Source organism: Dioszegia hungarica, assembly GCF_025882075.1.
Source record: "Dioszegia hungarica strain PDD-24b-2 chromosome Unknown MKK02contig_2, whole genome shotgun sequence".
In the NCBI taxonomy this organism is placed as follows: Eukaryota; Fungi; Basidiomycota; class Tremellomycetes; order Tremellales; family Bulleribasidiaceae; genus Dioszegia; species Dioszegia hungarica.
Window position 1 is genome coordinate 2,100,623 of NW_026515766.1, and position 19,634 is coordinate 2,120,256.

The window sequence follows — 19,634 nt, forward strand, 5'->3', positions numbered from 1 at the left end:
AATGTGATCATTCCTCTTCTCCCCAGTGCGGGGATTGGAAAAGGAAGGGATGCCCCAGTGTTCTGGGCTGTGAGGCGGAGAGGGGAGAGATCCAGAACTGCCCAGAAGGGCTACTGTGCTGTAAGGGCGTGCTGGCATCGGACGTGCCTGAAGCACGAGCCCGAGGAATAACGCAAGGGAACGCGTCGACGGGAGGCTCGAGGAGGACCTGCGAGGATAGGCTGATGCTGCCGGATGGCAGGCCAAGGCCGAGGATCGCTGAAAGCTGAGCAAAGCAAAGCACAGCCAAGCAGAGGTGGAGGCGGTCCGGCGGAGGTGGAGGCGGACCGGTATGACGACACCGCAATGGGCAGTGCATCATGCATAGGCGCATAGTATCAGTGGCAGCGACGGCCATGCTGGACTTTACTGGACAACCAGACAGATGCATACTTCCTTGACAAGCCATACTGATACCTCCTCACGTCGTGCCCCGGTAGTTCGTTATGATAAGTATAATACATTTCGATCTCGCTCTGAAGACTAGGATTCTGGGAGGAGTCAGCGCTATCCGCGTCAACTATGGGTCAAATCAACGCACCTCTTTTCCCCATCCTCTTCCACTACGCCTACTCCCCCCTGTCGACACTATCTTCCTGAGCCTCCCGCCTCCCCATCATCCAACTACCCACATACTCCTCATCCCTTTTCATCCCCCTCCCCACGCCCAGCCCTGCACCCATCTCCAGCCCCACGCCCAATCCCAGTCCATGCTCCGCCGCGCCGTACCCTCCGCCGCCTTCGGATCCCTTGTCATCTTCACCCCCTACTCCTGCTCCTCTTGCGCGCGCGAAAGGGGTTTGGTCTTCGACTGGAGTAGGGAGTAGACTTGAAGCGGCCGATAATCCACTCTGACCCCTCATGGGGGCATACTGGGGGCTGTATGCCATACCCGCCGCCGTACCCGCCGCGCCTGCGGTTCCATCCGCCTCGACGTCGATGCCGATCTCAGCATCGACATAGCTAGGCCTCAACGACCCCAGCGCCGACGCAGCGATCGAAGCTGCGTGGGAGCTGCTCCGCAGAGCCCCAGTATACGCGTGCGGGAAAGGCGAAGCCTGGGTCTGGGCGGGTACAGGGGTATAGGTCGATCGGCGAGTAAGGTAGGTGCCGTATGGAGAAGGACGGGGAGTGGTAGCGGAGGTAGAAGCGGACCGGCCGTGTGTGGCGTAGCTCGGCTGGAGAGCGGGTCGGGTGTCTTGCCGCTGATTCTGATGGGGGTATTGTTGCCGCCCGTGCTGCTGCTGCTGCTGCTGCTGCTGCTGCTGCTGCTGCTGGTGCTGACGCGCCGTACCGGAAGCCGTACCGCCAGAGCCGGAGGGGAAGCTGCCGAAGCTTGACCCGGTCGCAGAAGGAGGCAAGCTTCCGTAGCTTGGCCATACCGACGTGCCTCCGCCTCCGCCCGCGCCCGTACCCGGCGTCTTTAGCGCCGATCCCGAGCCCGAGCCCGAGCGAGACGTAGAGGTATGGTCGGTAGACTCCGAGTCGCGCCTGCTTTCTCCGGATGGTCCGCATTCGGCCGAGACGACCAAGTCGAGTGAACCAGAAGGAGCGGGGGTGAAAGGCGAGTAGATGGATGGACCTTGATATTGAGGATGAGTTGGATACACTGGGGTGGGAAGCTGAGACCGAGAGGATTGAGGAGATGTCGCAAGGGACGGGGCGATGGACGCCGATACCGATGCGGAAGCTGATGATGAGCCTAGATCTATCAGCTCTAATCAAGTCCAGTCTGACTGAGATCAAGGGAGAAAATAGCTCACCAGCAGTCATCTGTCCTGCAGAAGAAGAAGCACCCCTCGACCCCGCCGCTGACGTCGAAGTGGACACCTCACTCTCTCGCCTTGGCGGTCGATGCGGACTAAGCCGGAGCGGGCGAGGCGGACGGGCTCTGTACCTCCCCTGAGAGGCGCTGGAAGTGGCGATAGCAGCCTTGAGGCCTCGACGGCTGGCGGCGCTGGTGCTGGCGCTGGCGCTGAGCCTTGGCGTTGGGGTTTCGGAGGGGGTAGGAGAGAACGCCGAAGCTGGAGCTGAGGAAGTAGATGCCTGCTGGTGTAGATGGTGATGCTGTTGTTGATGTTGTTGAGCATTCGCAGCGGCCTCAGCAGGCAAGACCGGCCGAGATCGCTTATGCGTCCGTTCAAAAATACCGCATTCTGACATATCAGCTTGGACCGGTCTACAGCAGAGCTTCGAGCGATTCATGTAGCTCACTATTGCACAGCTGTATTGTCAGCTCATGTCTATACCGCTCAGAGGACGAGGTATACGGGAAGGGGAGGGAAAGAGAAGGGGTGGAGGCGAAAATGTAGACTGACAATACAGTTCTCGTGATGATTACTCCGTCTCCAACTTGGAGCCTCCCTCGTCCGACAATTGTGGCATTGCCTCCTTATCTACTCCATGTCAGCTCACGCCCACCCGATCTCTTAGGACGCTTCGGCGAATGCGCAAGGTAGAGGAGGAGGAAGAGCAAGAAATGGAAGAGCAAGAAATGAAACGGGACACTCACATATGGCGTCTGCTTGATATCCGCCTGGTGCGTATATACCACACCTCCCCTCCCTGCCCCTCCGCCTCCTCCTCCGCCGCCGCCGAACCCTGATCCGGATCCGGATCCACCAGCGGCGGGGGGGACAATCACCCGCTCCCGCTGTCGATCCATCTCCTCCCGAGCCGCCTGTTCCGCCATACCCACACTCCGCCTCATGATCTCCTCCTCATGGTCCGTAGATGTGGTGGTGGAATTGAGTGTCGTCCCCGAGTCCCCGGTCCTGGGTCTCCACTCCCCTTCCCCTTGTTGCTCCTCACCCTGCCTATATCCACTGCCCGATGGCGCTCCATACCGTCCCCCTTGTTGGTCCGGCTCCACACTCCCCTCCGCATCCGCATCCGCATCGGCATCGAAATCCTCATCCCCACTCCCACTCCCCGGCGACGTCGCGTCGGTGTTATAGCTTCCCCTTCGTCCTATCCCGTTCTCACTGAGCTCGAGCAGATGTTGCGCCGCGGGAGGGAAGAGTGCCGATCCTGCGATCGTGGTCGGGGGTTCCCATCCGTGCGCAGAAAAGGGGTTGGGTTGGTGCGGGTGCGGGTGCTGGGCTTGAGATTGGGGCTGTTGATGGTGGTGACGAGGTCCCGTGTGCTGGTATAGCCGAGGAGGGTATTGTTGTTGATGCGGAGTGAGAAGTGGAAGCGGTATGTCGGCAAATGACTGCGTGAGGGGCGTGTACGGGTGAAGAGATGATTGGGTGTATGCCGGCGAAGGGAGGGCGGAGGATGATGCGCTAGCTGAGACCGAAGTCGAGGCCGAGACCGATGGTGGGGCGGACATGAAGGTGGAGGATGTAGGGGTAAAGGGGACCGAGAAGGAGTGTTGGAGCTGGCCGGATGGGCGATAGGCTGTGCCGTGATTGAGATAGCTTTGAGTCTGGGCTTGGGCTGGCGGTACCGAGCCCGAAGCGGAGTTGGAGGGTGCAGAGGGTTGTATTGGGCGAGCGTAAAAAGGATGCTTAGCGTTAAAGTCTGAGCGATACCCCTGACCCCCATCGTTCTGGCCGACTCCTCTCCCAGCGCTCGAGTCGGAATCCAGCCCAAGCGCAGACGCGGCCAGACTGACCATGCCCTGTCCTGACTGTCCGGCTTGGCCGGGATGGCCGGGGTGGCCACCGTGACCGAGAGGGGCCGTCACGAACGGACGATGGGGCGCACCGTGGTGTGATAGCGGGTGGGACGTGAATGGCAGAAGGCGACCAAAGGTCCCTTGCTCCGCTTGTGAGAAGTAGTCGGCGTTGGCGAGGAAGGCATGTTGGTTCTGGGCGTGGTTGTGATTTTTGAATTGGGGCTGTGGTTGCGAGTGCGAGTGCGGGTGCGGGTGCTGCGGGAGGTGGGGTCCGGTGTGCTGGAAGGAGTGAGGGATGTGGGTAGTATTGGCGTACGCAGTATCTTGGGCGTGGGCATGGGCGCCAGGATAGTAAGAGGGTGGTGAGGGCAAGTTCACAGCCTGCGCCGGAGAAGTCGCGGGGTAGTAGGGGTTCCGGTGCGGCGTGGGGAGGTAAGTTTGGGAGTGGTGGTACGGGTTGTTTCTGCACCGTCAGCTGGACAGCCTAAGGAAGCTGGAAAGCAGAAGTGAGGAGACAAGCGAGGGCAGAGAGTGACACAGCAGGGGAGCAGAGAGGAGGGGAAGGTGGGGTGCGGAACAGGAGAAGGGGGGAGACTTACGCAGTGGTTGTTGAAGTAGCTAAAGACTGTTGTTCCTCCTGTTGGGAATGGCTGACCGGACTCGTTGGAGCTGTCCAGCTTCCCCTCCTATCATGTCAGCTCTCCACTAGTCACCGAAGTAGAAAGTAGGCAACTCACCAACCGCCATTCCCGTTCCCGCTCCCATGCCCATTCCCAGTCCCCATAATACCTCCTGACCATCCACCTCTTTCCGCTCCCTCATCCACTGCTCCTCCACCCGGACCTACAGCCCCCTCGTCCCCCGTCCAACCCTCCTCCTGGTCTGCAGCTCTATCGCCCATCCTCCACCTCAGAGCCCGGAGCGAGTCCGGCGAAAAGACGCTTCCGGACGAAGGCGAGACGCTCAGTGCGGGCGTGAGCGTCAAATTTGGATCGAGGGGGACGAGCCGTTCCCCCCGCAGTCGGTTAGGCGTGAAGGCGCCGAAAGCGGAGTAGGGTTCCGGAGTGTCTGGGGCAGGTAGAAGTGAAGATGAGGAGGGGAAGAAGGGGGTCGTAGGCGTGTGGGCTTGATACCCCGTGTATGGGCGCGCAGCTGCTGGCGTGAAGGCCGGGGATTGGGTGGTGCGGGGGTAGGAGTAAGACGGGCCCGGGTCAAAGAGGGATATATAGGTCATCCGTCCGATTCTGACCTTGTCGAGCTCGGACCAGGAGAAGTCTGGAGAGAATCAGCTTCTGCCCGCTCATATTGTTGTCAAGCAATAGGAGGCGCTAAGGGAGGAGATCTGCTTTGGGTAGAGAGCAGGAAAGGAGGGGTAGGAGGGGATACCAAGAGAGGAAACGCAGGGAGGGAGGTGGGAAGGGATAAATGAAGAAGGGGGAAGGTGGAGCGGAGGAGCTGTCTCCGAAGACCGAAGAAAGCGGGAGGAGGCGGGACGGTACTCACAAGCTGGGTCAAGCAGCCAGATGTCCAATATCCGAGTCAAGAGGAAGAGCAAGAGGTGGGCGACGACCTCGCTCTCGCTTTCGCTTTTGAGCTTTAATCCACCGCCGGCGGTAAGAGTATCCTATACCCGCGCCTGATTGTCCCTATCCCCTGTCCCTATCTGCGCCTTCTCGCGTGCTGATGAGTGTGTGTGCCAGGAACGAGGGACCGAAGCTGCCTTTGCCTTGCCTTGCTTTGCTTTGCTTTGGTCAGACTAGCCTAGCGTATCCAGATCGGTGGATAAGGTGTTCTGTGGGAAGTGGAGGTGAGGCTGAGGGTAAGGGCGAGGAAAGGACCCCCCTCTTTTGGCTCGTGAGGTGAGGTGAGGATAGGCCGGTGGAGTGAGGCGGATGGGCGAGGGAGGGAGAGTGGAGGACGAGGAGGCACGTGCGCCGGGTGACTGGACTGGCGTGACGGATACTGTCGAGACCGTGAGGCTGTAGGGGAGATTGTGCTGTATGGTAAGGTAGAGCTACGTCAGATGTACAGTATACCATGTGAGCAACAAGCGTTACCTCGCCATCACCATACCCACTCATCCCTCTGGTCCAGTCCAGTCATCCCCTCAAAATTTCCCAGTGCCGATCCACCGGATCTGACGGGGAGGGAGTGACACACACACTCCTCCCCACCGCCGGATCCATACTCAATCAGCCGCAACCTTATCACTGTAATATGGGGTGAGCGCACACAGCTTGTGTGCTTTATAGTCAGCAGTGCCGGATCCCGCGAACCCTCTGCCGGTCCGCTCTTATCGGTAAGCGGAGATCTGGGTACATAGATCTGAGGTTGAGGTGGTTGTGAAGGTGTAAGGTTTGAGGGAGGAATGAGGGGGCTCCTTTGGCCTCCTTTGGGCTCCTGTGAGTATTGAGTAGTATTGAGTGGGTGCTCATCGACGAGAGACGCTCTTTAGAGCGATCAAGCAGTCGAAATCGGTCGGTTGCGCTGGCAAGATGTCTATTGCAAGGTTGAGAAAGAGAGGTTGGCTTGAGGCTGCCAGTTCCCAACTGCCTTGTTTGCGCTCTCTGTTGCTGCTTCACCTTGAGAGTTCCGACGGAAGCTATTCCTTATCCGGGCGAGACTGGCCGGAGATGACGTCACGCCGTTTCCGCCGCTCCGAGCCGATGTTCCGCCACCGAACGCTTGGCTCTGCTCTTACCTCCGGCACAGCATCGACAGCCAGCCACCTCCCCCTGCCCCCCACCTCTTGCTCTTACCTCTCATCTTCACTTCTGTCTATAGCTAGAGATTATACACAATGTCAGACATCAAACAGCAAGACGTCTTTTCCGACTCCAAGCGCGCGTCCATGCCGCCTCCCCCTATCGGCGCACCTTCAGGCGCCCCTCCCCCTCTCGCTCCCGGCCAATCCTCCGCACAGCGTCAATACGCCGCCCCCGCCGGTCCACCCCCCGCCTACATCAAAGACGTCAGTATGGCCGACACCTCCACCTACAATACCGACGCTGCCCTTCTCGCTCTCTGCCGCGCCAAAGGCATCTCCCCTTACTTTGCAACCCAAATCACTCGCTTGCGCGAATACTCGTCCATCCGGCTCGTCCTCGACGATAGCGGAAGCATGAAATCCATGCTCAACATCTACGGCGCGGCGCCTACGACGCGGTGGCAGCTCCTCCAGACGATGGTCAGGGAGATTTTTGACCTCATGGCCATTGCGCGCGGAGGCGATCGGGAGCCGGTATCGGTCCATCTGCTCAATATGCTGCCGCAGGGGATGAAGTGTGAGAGTGTGGGTCAGCTCCAGGAGTTCTTCCAGTCGGGTCCGACGGGGACGACGCCGACGCTGGAGGTCATGAGGGATATCATGACCCCGGAACATATGGTGTACGAGGAAGGGGTGTTGACGCTATTGATTACGGATGGGGCGCCGAATTGTGGGCATCAGGCGTTTAGGAATTTCTTGCTGGATGCGCAGAGGAGGTATCCGGCGAGTTATATCACGGTGGGGCTGTGTACGGATGTGAGTTGATTGATTCGGGCTATATTTCTCCCTCAACTCCCAAGCTATCTCAACCATTGATTTCCCCTTCTAACCCATCTCCCCTTTCTTCTCCTCCCTCATCTCCTACATACGCATCTCTCCTCGCGGCCCTGCTTGGACTCAGCTGACCACCAGGACCCAGCCACCATAGACGAATACGAGTCCTCCCTCGATAACGGCGTCCCCCACCTTGACGTCATGTCAGCCTACGAAGACGAGCGGCGCGAAATCCGTCGGATCCAAGGCCGCAAATTCGGCTTTACCTACGCCGACTGGACCGTCAAGTTCCTCCTAGGCAGCAGGATCACAGAGTGGGATAGTCTGGACGAGCGCAAGTTGACCAAGAGGCAGCTGGAGATGATTGAGAAGTTTGGGAATAGTTATCTGGGGATTGGTGGGGCGGGTGGAGGGGGCCAAGGTGGGCAGGCGCCGGGCATGAAGAAGAAGAAGGATTGTGTGATTATGTGAGGGGGGTGAGGGCGATCTTGTGAATCTTGATGATTTGGTCGAGAGAGTGAGAGGGGATTGAGCTGATTTGCAGATCTATCAGGGGAGGAGCGATGCTGAAGGGAAGAACCGAAGCAAAGGGACAGGAAGAATGGGGGATAGCGGTGTACGATCAGTAAGAAGTAGAGATACCTAATGAGATTCCTTGGTCAGCAGTAGTCACTGACTGGTCCCCTTACTATACCGCTACTGACAGACCCGGCTCGGCGGCAGGCACGTGCCCGCTCATCTGGGGCTGACTCAATAGCTATGAAATCTCACTAGACTCATAGCCTTACGCCTCCGACAGGGCAGCATAACGTTCATCTCCACGGGCATCATCGTTCATCTAGTAGTCACCAATATCTAATGAGCCCTCGGTACCGGCATACCCATAAACCCCCTTCCATCCCCGCTGACATAATCCAGATCCTTCCCGACTAAATGAGCCGTCTTGGAATCCTTCGCCACCTCTTCCATCGTGAACGTCCCTCGTTTCTCGGCAGGGAGGAGGTCGTATATCGCCTGGGCGTACTGCGGGGCGATAGCGCACTGCTGCACGAGATAGCGCTTCTTAACGATCTCATCCGCGAACTGACAGTTAGCCAAAATCACCAGCAAGATAGACAGAGTCGGATGGGGTCAATAAAAGAAATGTAGATCTGACTTACTACAAGGAGCTTGGCGGTGTTCTTGTGCAAATGGTCCCTCTGCTCCGGAGTCATCACCCGCAGATACAGCTCCCTGACCTGATCATACTCGCTCGCCTTGCCCTCGTGAGACCAGTGCGACTGGCGACTGACCACGTTGCTGGCGACTTGGAAGGGGATCTCCATAGCTGAGTCGCCGGCGAACGTGGGGGCGCGCGAGCCGGGGTTGGTGGATTGATAGCTATTGGGGAACTGGGGGTCAGCAATGATCTTGATTCTGAGATAGTGGGTCCGATAGTAGAGGAGGAAGAGGGGAGGTCAGGAAGAAACGACCCACGTAGACTGGCTTCTTGCCCGCATCACCGTCGATCCGCATCGACCCAAAGAAGTTGTCGGGCGAGTGGAACTTGGACATGAATGGACAGTTGACAGGGATCTGGTGGATGTTGGCCGACTGGAGGCGGTGATATTGAGCGTCACGATAGCTAAGCGGTCAGCGATGAACTCAGGTGTGAAATCGTATCAAAGCGGAAGAGGCGGTGATGAGGAAGGGCATAGTGAGAGAGGGGGAGTCGAAGCAAGAGGAAACGGAAAGGTTTTAGAGGAGGGGGAAAGGGAAGACGAGAAGAAGCATAAGAGAGGCGCACGAGGTATGAAATGCTTGATATGCGACTGAAGAAGAGAAAGACTTACAAAAACGCCCGCCAGTTGAGAAGCGTATCCGGAGACAGCTCGATCCCTGGTACAAGCGACCCAGGCGAGAATGCCGCCTGCTCGACGTCTCGGTGATAATCTTCAGGGTTGCGGTTGAGCTCGACCTCTCCGACTTCCTGCATCGGGAATTGGCCTAGAAGGTCAGCCACATCCCGCGCGGATATCGCAGCCTAGACATCACTCACCCCTGGGCCAAACCTTGGTCACGTCAAACGGATCAAACTCGGAATTGGCCGCCTCCTCGGGCGTCATGACCTGGATCATCATCGTCCATGTGAACTTGCCGCCATTGTGGATCTTTTCGAACAGCTGGCGCTTGGAATAGTCGGGGTCGAGACCTTGAGTCATCATTGTCTGGTCAAAGTCCAGCTGCTTGGCGCCGTGGTGCGGACGGAAGTGGTACTGATTGTCAGCTGATTTCCCTGATGAGGAGTGTATGGACGTACCTTGACGAAGACAGCATCGCCAGCGGCGTTGACCCAGCGGAAAGTATGGCACCCATACGCCGAGAAGTGGTTCCCGTCCGGCGTGGCGTGGTCGGAGAGCAACATGAGACCTGCATGCTGCGATTCGGGGACGTTGGCGAGGAAGTCGAACCACGCGTTGAAGTCGAGCAGGAAGTTTTCGGGGTTGCGCTGCTGAGAGCGGATGTTGTCTGGGCCCTGGAAGGGATCACTGTGGATGAGCTGTGTACTGCGAGGGAGGGATTGAAATGCTCACCGGACAAAGAAGACTGGCCAGTTCAGACCGACCATGTCAAAGTTGCCATCCTCGGTATAGAATTTGACGGCGAAACCTCGAGGGTTTCGGGCGACATCGGGATATTCTCGCTGAGAGTCAGTTTAGGCTCCATATGGTACATGAAGGTGAACTTGCCCCATAAGTGACGGTACTGAGCCTAGTAAAAGTGGGCGTCTCCTTGCCGACCGCACTGAGGAAGCTGGCCTTGGTGAGATGGGTGACGTCCTTGGTGACTGTAAACTTGCCGAACGCTGCCCATCCCGCTGGATGAACGATACGTTCAGCGAGCTTGGAACGGTCGAAAGCTTGCTGCTTCTCGAGCAAGAGCGGATCGCCTTGGTACGGGATACCGCCGATGTTGAGGGGGTGTCCGGAGTGAGGGATGAGCTGACCAAAGTTGGAGGTATAGTAGGGCGAGTTGTCGGATGCGCCCGACTTACTGACAAGCCCGGCAATGCGAGAGGCGGTCTCGGCGGGTCCTTCGTTCAGACCCGAGAAGAACTGGGAGCGTTGAGCGGGACGGGGGTCGACGCCGGGGATCTTTGTGAGCGTGTCTTGAATGAAGCTTGCCATGGTGGAATGATGTATAAGATCAGAAGGGGAGTAGATTGAGGATGAGCTGTGAAAGAGTGAGCTTATTATTGGGCCAGGAGGGTATGACGCTGGGTGTATGTGCTGGTCAGCTGTGCCTGTCAGCATAATCCGGATATCTCCCACTCATTGGGCCCCGAATCGATCGTCCGCTATGCTTCGTCCGTGTGTGTGCGATTGCCTTGGCGAGGAGAGGCAACACAGTATCTCAGCTGGTGTCCTCGGTTTTCCATGGCTTTCAGGCGTTCAATGCTGCAGTAGATACTCTAGAGTATGCTTCGGCCATGCACACGCCATGCAAGACAGGAGCTAACACAGGGGAAAATGTCAGCAACTCAAGTCCGAGCTTATCTGCATACCTCCGGTTGAGTGACGTAACTATTGACGGAGTTGACTCGAGCTAGAAGGGCTGTCCGTGCGTTGCCTCAGTACTCTCAGGGCCCTGTTGGCTTCCACTTCGAGATGCTGCACATGCAAACACCTCGTCGACGAGGACCCGCTGCGCAGCAGCAGATATGGGGAAGCGGGGGAGGTCTTGACTCCTTTTTGCTTCATTATCAGGGCGATGATCGACTGCAGGCCGCAACAGATCTGAGTGGGTCGATCGACGATATACGACACAAGGCTAACTTTACTCTTTGAGATGTCTGGTGGTACTGAAGCAGCCTGATTTACTTTCTGGTCCGATGGAGCCGTCATATTGCATGACTTTTAACATCGCCTCATGGTGTGCGTTCATAGAGGTTGTGCGGTGAAATAACCGAGTTGCCACCCGGAGTTCCCGCCAGACATTCCGGATTCTGCTTGTCGAGCCAAGCTTGATTGGAGTAAGCTGATACTCCTTGCCAGTGCCGTGATCCTGGCATGATGACGCCCTCATCGTCTCGAAAGATTGACGCGTTCCACGTTTTTTGGGTCGCGGGTCAGCTGATTCATAAGCTACCAGAGATTTCCAGAGCGCCGTCTTTGAGCCTGGCATTGCCGTACTGTCCTGGTCATGTCTAGACTAGTAAGGATCGATCGGAGCTACATGAAGGGTTCGCTGATCTGTCTTGTTTGATCGCTGGTTATTCCGTTATTGTGGGGAAAGAGGACGTTTCTCAATCTGAGTTGTAGCCAACATTTCCCCTAGTACTTGCCACCCGCTTCCAAACATATACACCGATATTCGGCACCTAAATCCCCCTCACCCGAACACAAATCTGCTCAGCGCAGGAGAAGATCATACATCCTTTTCGACATCAACAGCCAAGCTCCCTCAGCAGCAATGAGCGGCAGAAGTGCGAGCGATGTGCCCAGGCGCTCTCTACGAACGTCGACCAGAACAGTCTCCGCCACAGCCAGCGCTCATGGCATGCGCCTCTTCCAGAACCCAACACTGGGCCGTGGTCCTTGGCAGCACATGGCGACATACAATGCCGAAAGGGGACAATTCGAGTCCCTGCCTGGTGTGACACACCTGTACGCCGATCAAGACGGCTTCCCATACTCGGGAACATCAATGCCAGATTGCCAACCCGCGTGCGAGTGTTATCGATGCGCGGCCCAAGATCTCGTTGTGAACGAGGCTTTCTACAGATACGTCGACGCTATGCAAGGCCGGATGACCGAAGTTCCTGGTCTGAGCGCGGCTACGGGTGGCACAGGTTCAAACGGAAGGAGCAGAGCCCCTCGGTCGTAGGGTCGAAACGGTCGATATGTGTCGGGACGCATTCGAGCGGAAACGCGAGTGGTTTTACGAACTCATAGCTCATGTATGACCCTCGAGACAGATACCAATAGTGTCCGCGCGCTGTTATATCTCACCGAAGCGGAATGCCTCAACACACATAAGTGCTGATGGTCTTGCGTCGCGCGCGCCATATGCCTGGGCAGGCTGAGCTAGGATTAAATGGGGACGATTACCTAACTATCCTACGCTTCATACGTACCATTGGACATTCCACCATTGTACATTCTAGTGTCTTCGACCAGCTTTGAGGACATGTCAATAGCCATCCTTTCCCTCGCACGCCATTACCGGATAGAAAGGAGACCGCATACAAACCGCTTGAGGTCGTGGAGACACCAAGGCGGCACAATCACGTAGGTTTGCCACTTGCCTCGAGGCTAGCTCGCGTTGTTTCTCATCCTGCTTACTCCACTACTGTCCACTTCCGCATAGCTTATCAGCACTCTCTCAACCCCTCGCGAACTACCGCACAGATGCCCAACGAGACTGGGCCAACGCAAGAGCTTTCCGCGACGTCGTATCACCCCGATCGCGGTTACTCCATGTATGCGGTTGACGGGAATCCGCGCTTCGATGCAGCTGGCGCCTTGAGTATCGGCAAAACCCACTTCCAAGTCACAAAGTCAGGCAGAGATGGAGATCGTGATCCTGGATCCCTCATCCTGCAGAGGTACTCCATCAAACCCGGTGGGAATGTCCTGATGGTGGGCCCTTGGGACCTAGGGTCGAACTGGGAGACCGTCAAGAGAGTCACCATCGACGACAGTGCCTGGAGCTACACGGGCACCGAGGACTACATCACCCAGACGTTCATCCTTGGGGGTACCGTCAACATCAAGACAATCACCAAGGACAGTTTCGCTGCTGAAGTCGACTCGCTGGTACAGAATGTCGACCCCAAGTCTCAGATGATATTCAAGAACATTTGCGAGGTGCCGCCGTCGGTCTTGGATCATCAGAGCTTGTTGGAGGCAATGCGTCCCAAGCATACAGAGAACCTCGACGAGGACTGGGACCGCCTAATCAGGGAGATCTTGGCTCGTGAGGGGGCGGAGAACGAGAAGTCTGGTGGGACGTCGAACGAGGAGCCTTGCGAGGCGCCGATGAACGAGAAGGGGATACAGCTGAGGAATGCGCTTAAGTATCGATATCGATGAAGAGACAGACGAGGGCGGTCAAAATTTAGTGTTAGCACCTAGCCTTGAGATGTATCTAATCGTGATCAGAGCCGGAATCTGCACTCGAAACATTCCGGCCGTCAGTACTCGTATGTCTGCTGACTGAGTATACATGCTATCATTAATGATCTACTGCGTTAAAGTCGTTATATTCAGCCATCATACCCCACAGCCTCCTGCTCTCCCCGCTCAGTAACCTCGATCCCAGTCTCACATCTTCAGCTTCTCCACCACGTACCTGACCACCCCATTCATCCCGCTTCCTGTCCACCCCGTCTCTCCCTCCGCTTGCTCTTCCCCATCTTCCCCATCCACCATCCCCTCCGTCTCTGCGTCGTGGTGATCATGCTGGCCCCGCATCGCCAACACCTGAATCTCGGCCTTCTTGTTGAGGTGTAACATGTGGACTAGCTCTCGTCTGGAATATCAGCTATATATTCTAATGATGGTCTAAGATATCAAAGCTGAGCAACGTACCGCCAGGTAGAAGGCATATCGACACGATTCGAGAGCATCGCCATAGCCTACTCATGTTAGCTACTCGTCCACGTACACTGAGATACGATTCAGATAGCTGATCAAAACGTGCCTTCTGCACATCCTTCTCTGAGAGCGGAAGGAGATCATCATACCTCACCCCCAACCTACACTATCAGCTTCATCACCCGACCGCTGACCGGGTGGGAGACAACTGACCCAGCCCATTCACTAGCCTTCACACCCATCCATTCCAGTCTATCTCCCAATGCCAAGTCCGCATGATCATGCGAGAACTTTGTCGCTTGAGATCCGTGCGTGTATACCGAGAGGATATCGAGACCGTGTGGGTCTGCGTCGACTAGTGCGTAGAAGCGGGCACTGGGGATGTAAGCCATATACTGCATCAACCAGAGAGATGGTAGTACAGGAGAAGCTTACGAGGGAAATGCGGTAGCGATTAAAGAGGCAAGCTGGAGGGTCGCTAAGTCTGGATAGCCCTTGCCCTGGTAGTATCAGCTGGATGTTCCTTCACGAGAACGGGCAAGGCAGCTTGAGCTTACAGTGATGAGGACCCCTGAGCCCATTTCTGGGTCGCCTAGCAGTGCGTATCCACATAGAGTCTGGAAGACCGCCTGGTAGGATCAGCTGTGTGTTCCTGGACGAGGCAGAGGATTCAACAGCAGACTTACATCCTTCTCGACGATCAGCACCCAGTCGATATGCTCCGTGTCGGATGAGATGTGCTCGATACGCTCGATGGGAGGGATGAGAGATGCCTAAGTCGAGTCAGCTGTGCTCTCGTCTATATAGCGGAGGAATACGCGCCGCAGCTCACGTTGGTAGCCGAGAATGATAACTCCTCGCCAGTCTTGAGGAACACCTTGAGCGCCGAAGAAGCGATAAGACCTTTACTGGTTGCGCACTGCCAAATCAGCTATCACTCTCGGGCCATCATCGACTGGAGCAAAGGTGTTAACTGACGACCATAAAGTCTTGCCTCTTGAGCCCGGCTGAGGCGGCGATATCGTCGACCAGCTGCATGATCAGCTACTACCTCATGATGAGAGACCCTGTGCGGCAGCTGACCTTGTCGACCGTAGCTTGGGTGCCAAAGAGCGCGACGTCCTTGTAGAAAATATCACTGGAAGTCAGCTTTAGGTACAGGCTGAGACACTTGCTGAATACCAAGCTCACCGCTTGGTCGTCACCGTATCCGTCAGAATCGCTGCATACATGAGCGCAGCAACACGCATGATCTCCGCTAAACCGATCAGCTTAAGCCTGGTTTCATGAGTGTGAGAACATACCGAGTCGATGCTGAGAGGTGGCTTTGTTGCCCATGTTGAGCGGATCATCCGGGAAAGAGACGACCTGATCGGCTCTACGACGAGTCAGCTTTGTTCGTACGCATCGGACCGATCGGCCAGCTCACCCAGTCTTACGATTCGTCAAGCTCAGCTCAATCCCCACATGTGCCAACTCATCTCCACCTCCCCTTCCGCTCCCCTTCTTCCCCTCGCCCTCCACCCCATCTTCCCCTTGCGTCTCATCCGGGATGAGCTCCATCCCCTCTCCCATTCCTTCTTCCCCCTCTTCCGCCTGACTATCATTCTTCCTCCATCCTCCCTTCTTGACTGCTCGTTTCGGGCTGAGCCGGGACCGTTCTTGCTCGTTGAGAATCATGAGCGATGTGTTGAGCTGCGAGAGCAGGCGAAGAGGGAGTGACTCGAGGAATGCGAGAGCTTGATGCCTGAAATCAGCTTCATCAGGGCGGGAACGTACCTTCTCGAGTTGACTTCTCCTCCTTCGTCTAGCTGAAGTGCAGCGTCAAAGTCATCCCCAAAGTCGCTCTGAAGGAGCTCGTCGTCTAGGTCTGTCAACACATTCTCCTCCTCTCCGCCTTCCCCCGCCTCGATCGGCGCGCGAGTATCGGAGAGTACGTCCGGGTCCTTGCCTTCCCGCATTCGCTGAGCACGCATGAGAAGCTTTGCGAGGAAGTCCCCTTCTTCGTCGTCTGATTTGGTATCAGCCGCGTCGAGCGAGACCGCCGCCGGTCGGGCGAGGGACGATAGCCCAAAGTCATACTCGTCGTTCGGTACTGGCGGGTGAAGACCGCTTGTCGGGTCGATGTCCATCCGATCGTCAGAGAGTGCATCTGTCCCATACATCCCGTCAATCGAGCTGGAAAGCGCGACGCTGAAGGTGACATTCGGCGAAGGTGATCTGGGCAGTGCGGTATCGGCCTGAGAAGCGGTCGGGCTCGAGAGCGAGAAGCAAGTCTCTAGCGCACCTAAGTGTCAGTTTCGTCACCTAGGGTCCTATCAGAGCTCACGACAACTCACCACCTGTGTCCTCCACTGCTGCATCCGGAGAACGCTCTCCCTCCTCGTCGTCCGCCTCAAACCCCTCTTCCCCCTTCTCCTCCCCTGACCCGTCCGTCGCTTCCCCGTCTCCCTTATCATGATCCACCCCGTCCACTCCCTCATCTTCTCGCTCTCGCTTCCTTCCCGACAGCTTGGTTGGGAGGCTCTCGCTGGTTTCCTCCATGACCGGCGGGATGGAGAGCTTCTCGTGCGGGAGGGAATTGAAGCGGCCGAGGCGAGGGAAGGAGATTCTCGATGCGGTCGGTAAGGGAGTCTGGCGAGAGGTATTGCGCTGCCTCGATCCTGCGCCAAGGACAGGCGGGGCGGAACGAGCTGGTATGGGTGTGGGGAGCTGAGGGGTTCTTGAGGTGATGCGAGCTTGATGAGCGACCGTGCGAGTGGTTGCGGCCGATCTACCAGAGGGAGCATGTACCTGGCTTGGCAGCCTCCGAGGTAGGTTATTCGTCTGAGAGATGGGCTGAGTCATGTATCGCCGTATATCGCTCCGTATGGACGAGTCTTGCTGTTCGTGTCTGGGCGCGACTTTCGGATCGATGTCCTCCTCGCTGTCGCTCTCGGTGATGATGACCGCCATGCTCCGGCGCGGGGCATATCTTGATACCCGAGGCGTTGACTGAGAGGACTGGGAAGACTGAGTGTCGCGTGAGGAGGATGAGAAGGAGGTGAGGGGTGTGGAGCCGAGGGAAGAGGGTGAGGCGGCGAGTGGAGCTGACATGTTGAAGTTATGTCGAGCGAAGCTATTATGGTATTATTGGTGTATATTGACAGCTCTATACAGTGGGATAACTGATATGTGTAGGTGATAGGACGAAGGAAGGAAGAGAAGGAAGAGAAGAGAGCAGTTGGGGGAAAGAAGTTTGGCTGGGTGGTCCGAGCTGAGGAATGAGGAGTTGTACGGAATCAAAATAAGGGCTCGCTTATCTCGCCACCTCTCAGCACCACCCAGGGCTTCAAACAGCTCTTCCACCCCCTGCCTCCCTACATTCACCTTCAACAGACGGCAAGCATGCGCTTCACAGCCCTCCTTCCGCTCCCTCTACTCCTCGTCGAGCGAATCTACGCATCCGCCGCCCCTGCAGCCCTCCACTTTCAACATCGGTTCCGCCCCTTCCCCTCCTCCGGCGATGCCCCAGAATGGCGACCCCTCGGCTCAGCTTCCGTCGACTCTGTCATGGACACTGCTAGACTAGGCCAGTACTCCGGCGACGTAGTCTCAAGTGTAGGCGGAGCCGCTGCACGCGATAATGGGAAAGGCTGGTACCAGGTTGGCGTAGAGAGGGATGGGGAATGGGTGATGGCTTCGACAAGAGCAGTAAGCCTTCCCAGCTGCCGGGAGCAGAACGCAGACCCCCATAGCTGATCTAAGTAGTGTCTGATGGTTTCGTCGCCGCCCAGCTTGGTCCTACATTTGACCGACTCACACCTGTCCTCAATATCGCTCCAAACCGCTCAAGCTCGGTGTACGAATGACTCGGTCACATCCAGTACGGTTCAACTACCCTCCTCACAAGCTCTCTGGGATATTCAGGTTCAGCGTCCAGTCAGAATAGGCAGGTCAGTGTCTTTTCCTTCTCCACCTCGAAACGAGCTCCGTGTGGATCCCAAAGCTTGACAAGCCCTTTCCGCCTCGGTCGAGAATGGGATTTCTACACCTCATATGCGGATACGCATTGGCTGAAGGAGGGTACCAGCTGACCCCTCAGTCCTTCAAACTCAGCGCCTGCCCCGCCCGCAGACCCTACTACCGGTCTTCCTAAACCGCCTCCGGTCGAAAAGTCCTTCGTCCAGAAATGGTGGTTACCGATGTTGGGTCTGGCGTTGTTTGCTGTCGGGCAGTTTGCAAGTCCCAGCGAAGCACAGCCAGCTAAGGCGTAAGGTCGGAGCATATGTACGATATGGGCAGACAGTAGGCCGTAGGTTCGGTCCGCGAGGCTCGCGGCTCGTCGCTGTCAGGGCGGGGAGTAGACATCGCTGATCCACTGATCTGAGCCCACTGATACCATGACAGTCTGCTGGAAGCCCGAGAATCTCATGACACATATATACCAGTGGACTCTGACAATGGTCTACTCTCATCTCTCAGCACATTTGTGCACCAGCTGTCGATGCCTCACGCTGTATGAGCCTACTCACGCCCTGATGACACGTCATACTGGCCATCATTGGGCACGATGATGCGCGTCTTTTGATCTTGTTGCCGCTCAGGGCAGGTATCAAAGGATGTGAGAGCTGACACTCGTAGCAGCTGGTTAGATTGCGCTGGGGAGTAGGCATACAAGCTGGTGCGTACACAGGTCATCCCAGCTCCCCTCCTCACTTCATACACCTATATCCGTGCCACCACTGTCGCTCTCCAATATCTATACCTATCCCTCTCTCACAGCCTCTAACATCAACTCGACCCGCCATGTCCAGCGAGAACACCGCAGGCACCGTGACAAGCACTGCCGGGGACAGCCGTATGGAGCGCGCGTCTGCGCGACTCAAGCTGGCGATCTTCAGCCAGTCTCCTTCGACCGCTGATTCGCAAGGGAGTAGGACTGACCATACTACCGTCTGGGAGGATGTCGGGCAGTCTGTCACCCGCCTTGAGGATGAGGATCCAACGAAAGGCCAGGGGTCGTTTCAGCCGGAGATATGAACCGATAGGATGTTCATATCGCGACTTTCACCGTGGACTGAATGAAGAACGGACTAACCAACGCGAGAGCGTTCGAGATCCGGATCCTGCTCCATGCATGTTTTACCTGAAGAGTCTAGTGCCAATGGCTACTAACAACAGCTGATCTTGTGATCATGTAGGCTTGCTTCTTCGTCCTGCAAAGACTGTTCTATCCTGTTGAAAATCTCACTGTGCGCTTGGTCTCCGATAAAGCTAGCGGCGCGCTGCTCAGAAAGTGCCACACATGACCCCAGGACCACAGTGCAGCCAGCAACATGAAGGGAGACCGCTGTCTTACAGGTATGAGCTCATAAAGTCATGTCTTGCCCCTGAATAGCTCGATTGGGTCTGTCTGTATCCTCCAGGAGATCAACCGCAAAGGAGCACTGAGGCGTTTGGAGCTTGTCGGCCGCTGAATTGAGCCAGAGGTCGCCACCAGCTTGCCCTCTCGGTCCGCCCCTTGTTTCTGTACATATACCTCCACTCCCCAAGCAGCACGCCCTTTCCTTACAGATCCACTGACTGTCTTCACAAACATGCCTTCCAACACTACCACTTCGAGTGGAGACCGGTCATTCGGCGCGCGGAACGTCTTTCTGCGGGTCCCTGTGACAATCATCGACCAAACAATCTTCATCGATGAGGCAGGCAGGTTTGTGCGATCGGAGCAAACCATCAGTCAGGGAACAGCGATTGTGTCGCTGGGATCCAGGAGTGAGAGAATTCCATGCAGAGGGTGTCCCAACTGCCTCGCCAGGACGCCGAGTCGGGCCAGCCCAGCTGCCCACCCCCGAATCACTGACATCACGGA

The 19,634-nt window shown here is 56.7% G+C and overlaps 6 protein-coding genes across 6 annotated transcripts; 3 read left to right on the top strand and 3 right to left on the bottom strand.

Moving 5' to 3' along the window:
* Positions 1 to 7: 7 nt before the first annotated feature.
* On the bottom strand, positions 8 to 4,895 carry MKK02DRAFT_29860 (uncharacterized protein; the record flags this gene model as incomplete). Its single annotated transcript, XM_053087925.1, has 9 exons — positions 8 to 208; positions 465 to 530; positions 672 to 1,729; positions 1,803 to 2,195; positions 2,254 to 2,263; positions 2,358 to 2,435; positions 2,552 to 4,124; positions 4,261 to 4,347; positions 4,399 to 4,895. 9 exons carry the CDS (start codon positions 4,893 to 4,895, stop codon positions 8 to 10), a joined length of 3,963 nt encoding a protein of 1,320 aa, XP_052949670.1.
* A 1,566-nt stretch (positions 4,896 to 6,461) lies between these two features.
* On the top strand, positions 6,462 to 7,831 carry MKK02DRAFT_29861 (uncharacterized protein; the record flags this gene model as incomplete). The annotated part of the gene is made up of 3 exons (XM_053087926.1): positions 6,462 to 7,184; positions 7,341 to 7,669; positions 7,747 to 7,831. The coding sequence occupies 3 exons, from the start codon at positions 6,462 to 6,464 to the stop codon at positions 7,829 to 7,831; spliced, it is 1,137 nt and encodes a 378-aa protein (XP_052949671.1).
* A 226-nt stretch (positions 7,832 to 8,057) lies between these two features.
* MKK02DRAFT_35170 (catalase) lies at positions 8,058 to 10,369 on the bottom strand (the record flags this gene model as incomplete). Its single annotated transcript, XM_053089100.1, has 8 exons — positions 8,058 to 8,285; positions 8,363 to 8,529; positions 8,675 to 8,826; positions 9,035 to 9,188; positions 9,241 to 9,457; positions 9,502 to 9,730; positions 9,776 to 9,885; positions 9,932 to 10,369. The coding sequence occupies 8 exons, from the start codon at positions 10,367 to 10,369 to the stop codon at positions 8,058 to 8,060; spliced, it is 1,695 nt and encodes a 564-aa protein (XP_052949672.1).
* Positions 10,370 to 12,592: 2,223 nt separating this feature from the next.
* MKK02DRAFT_29864 (uncharacterized protein) lies at positions 12,593 to 13,276 on the top strand (the record flags this gene model as incomplete). The annotated part of the gene is made up of 1 exon (XM_053087927.1): positions 12,593 to 13,276. The coding sequence occupies one exon, from the start codon at positions 12,593 to 12,595 to the stop codon at positions 13,274 to 13,276; it is 684 nt and encodes a 227-aa protein (XP_052949673.1).
* A 231-nt stretch (positions 13,277 to 13,507) lies between these two features.
* On the bottom strand, positions 13,508 to 16,876 carry MKK02DRAFT_40226 (Spo11/DNA topoisomerase VI subunit A; the record flags this gene model as incomplete). Its single annotated transcript, XM_053091015.1, has 15 exons — positions 13,508 to 13,715; positions 13,775 to 13,821; positions 13,851 to 13,941; positions 13,994 to 14,155; positions 14,216 to 14,280; positions 14,338 to 14,409; positions 14,467 to 14,553; positions 14,613 to 14,699; positions 14,759 to 14,812; positions 14,864 to 14,918; positions 14,972 to 15,038; positions 15,085 to 15,158; positions 15,210 to 15,527; positions 15,560 to 16,067; positions 16,120 to 16,876. 15 exons carry the CDS (start codon positions 16,874 to 16,876, stop codon positions 13,508 to 13,510), a joined length of 2,652 nt encoding a protein of 883 aa, XP_052949674.1.
* A 291-nt stretch (positions 16,877 to 17,167) lies between these two features.
* Positions 17,168 to 18,036, top strand: MKK02DRAFT_40227 (uncharacterized protein; the record flags this gene model as incomplete). The annotated part of the gene is made up of 3 exons (XM_053091016.1): positions 17,168 to 17,473; positions 17,531 to 17,715; positions 17,865 to 18,036. The coding sequence occupies 3 exons, from the start codon at positions 17,168 to 17,170 to the stop codon at positions 18,034 to 18,036; spliced, it is 663 nt and encodes a 220-aa protein (XP_052949675.1).
* Positions 18,037 to 19,634: the final 1,598 nt, after the last annotated feature.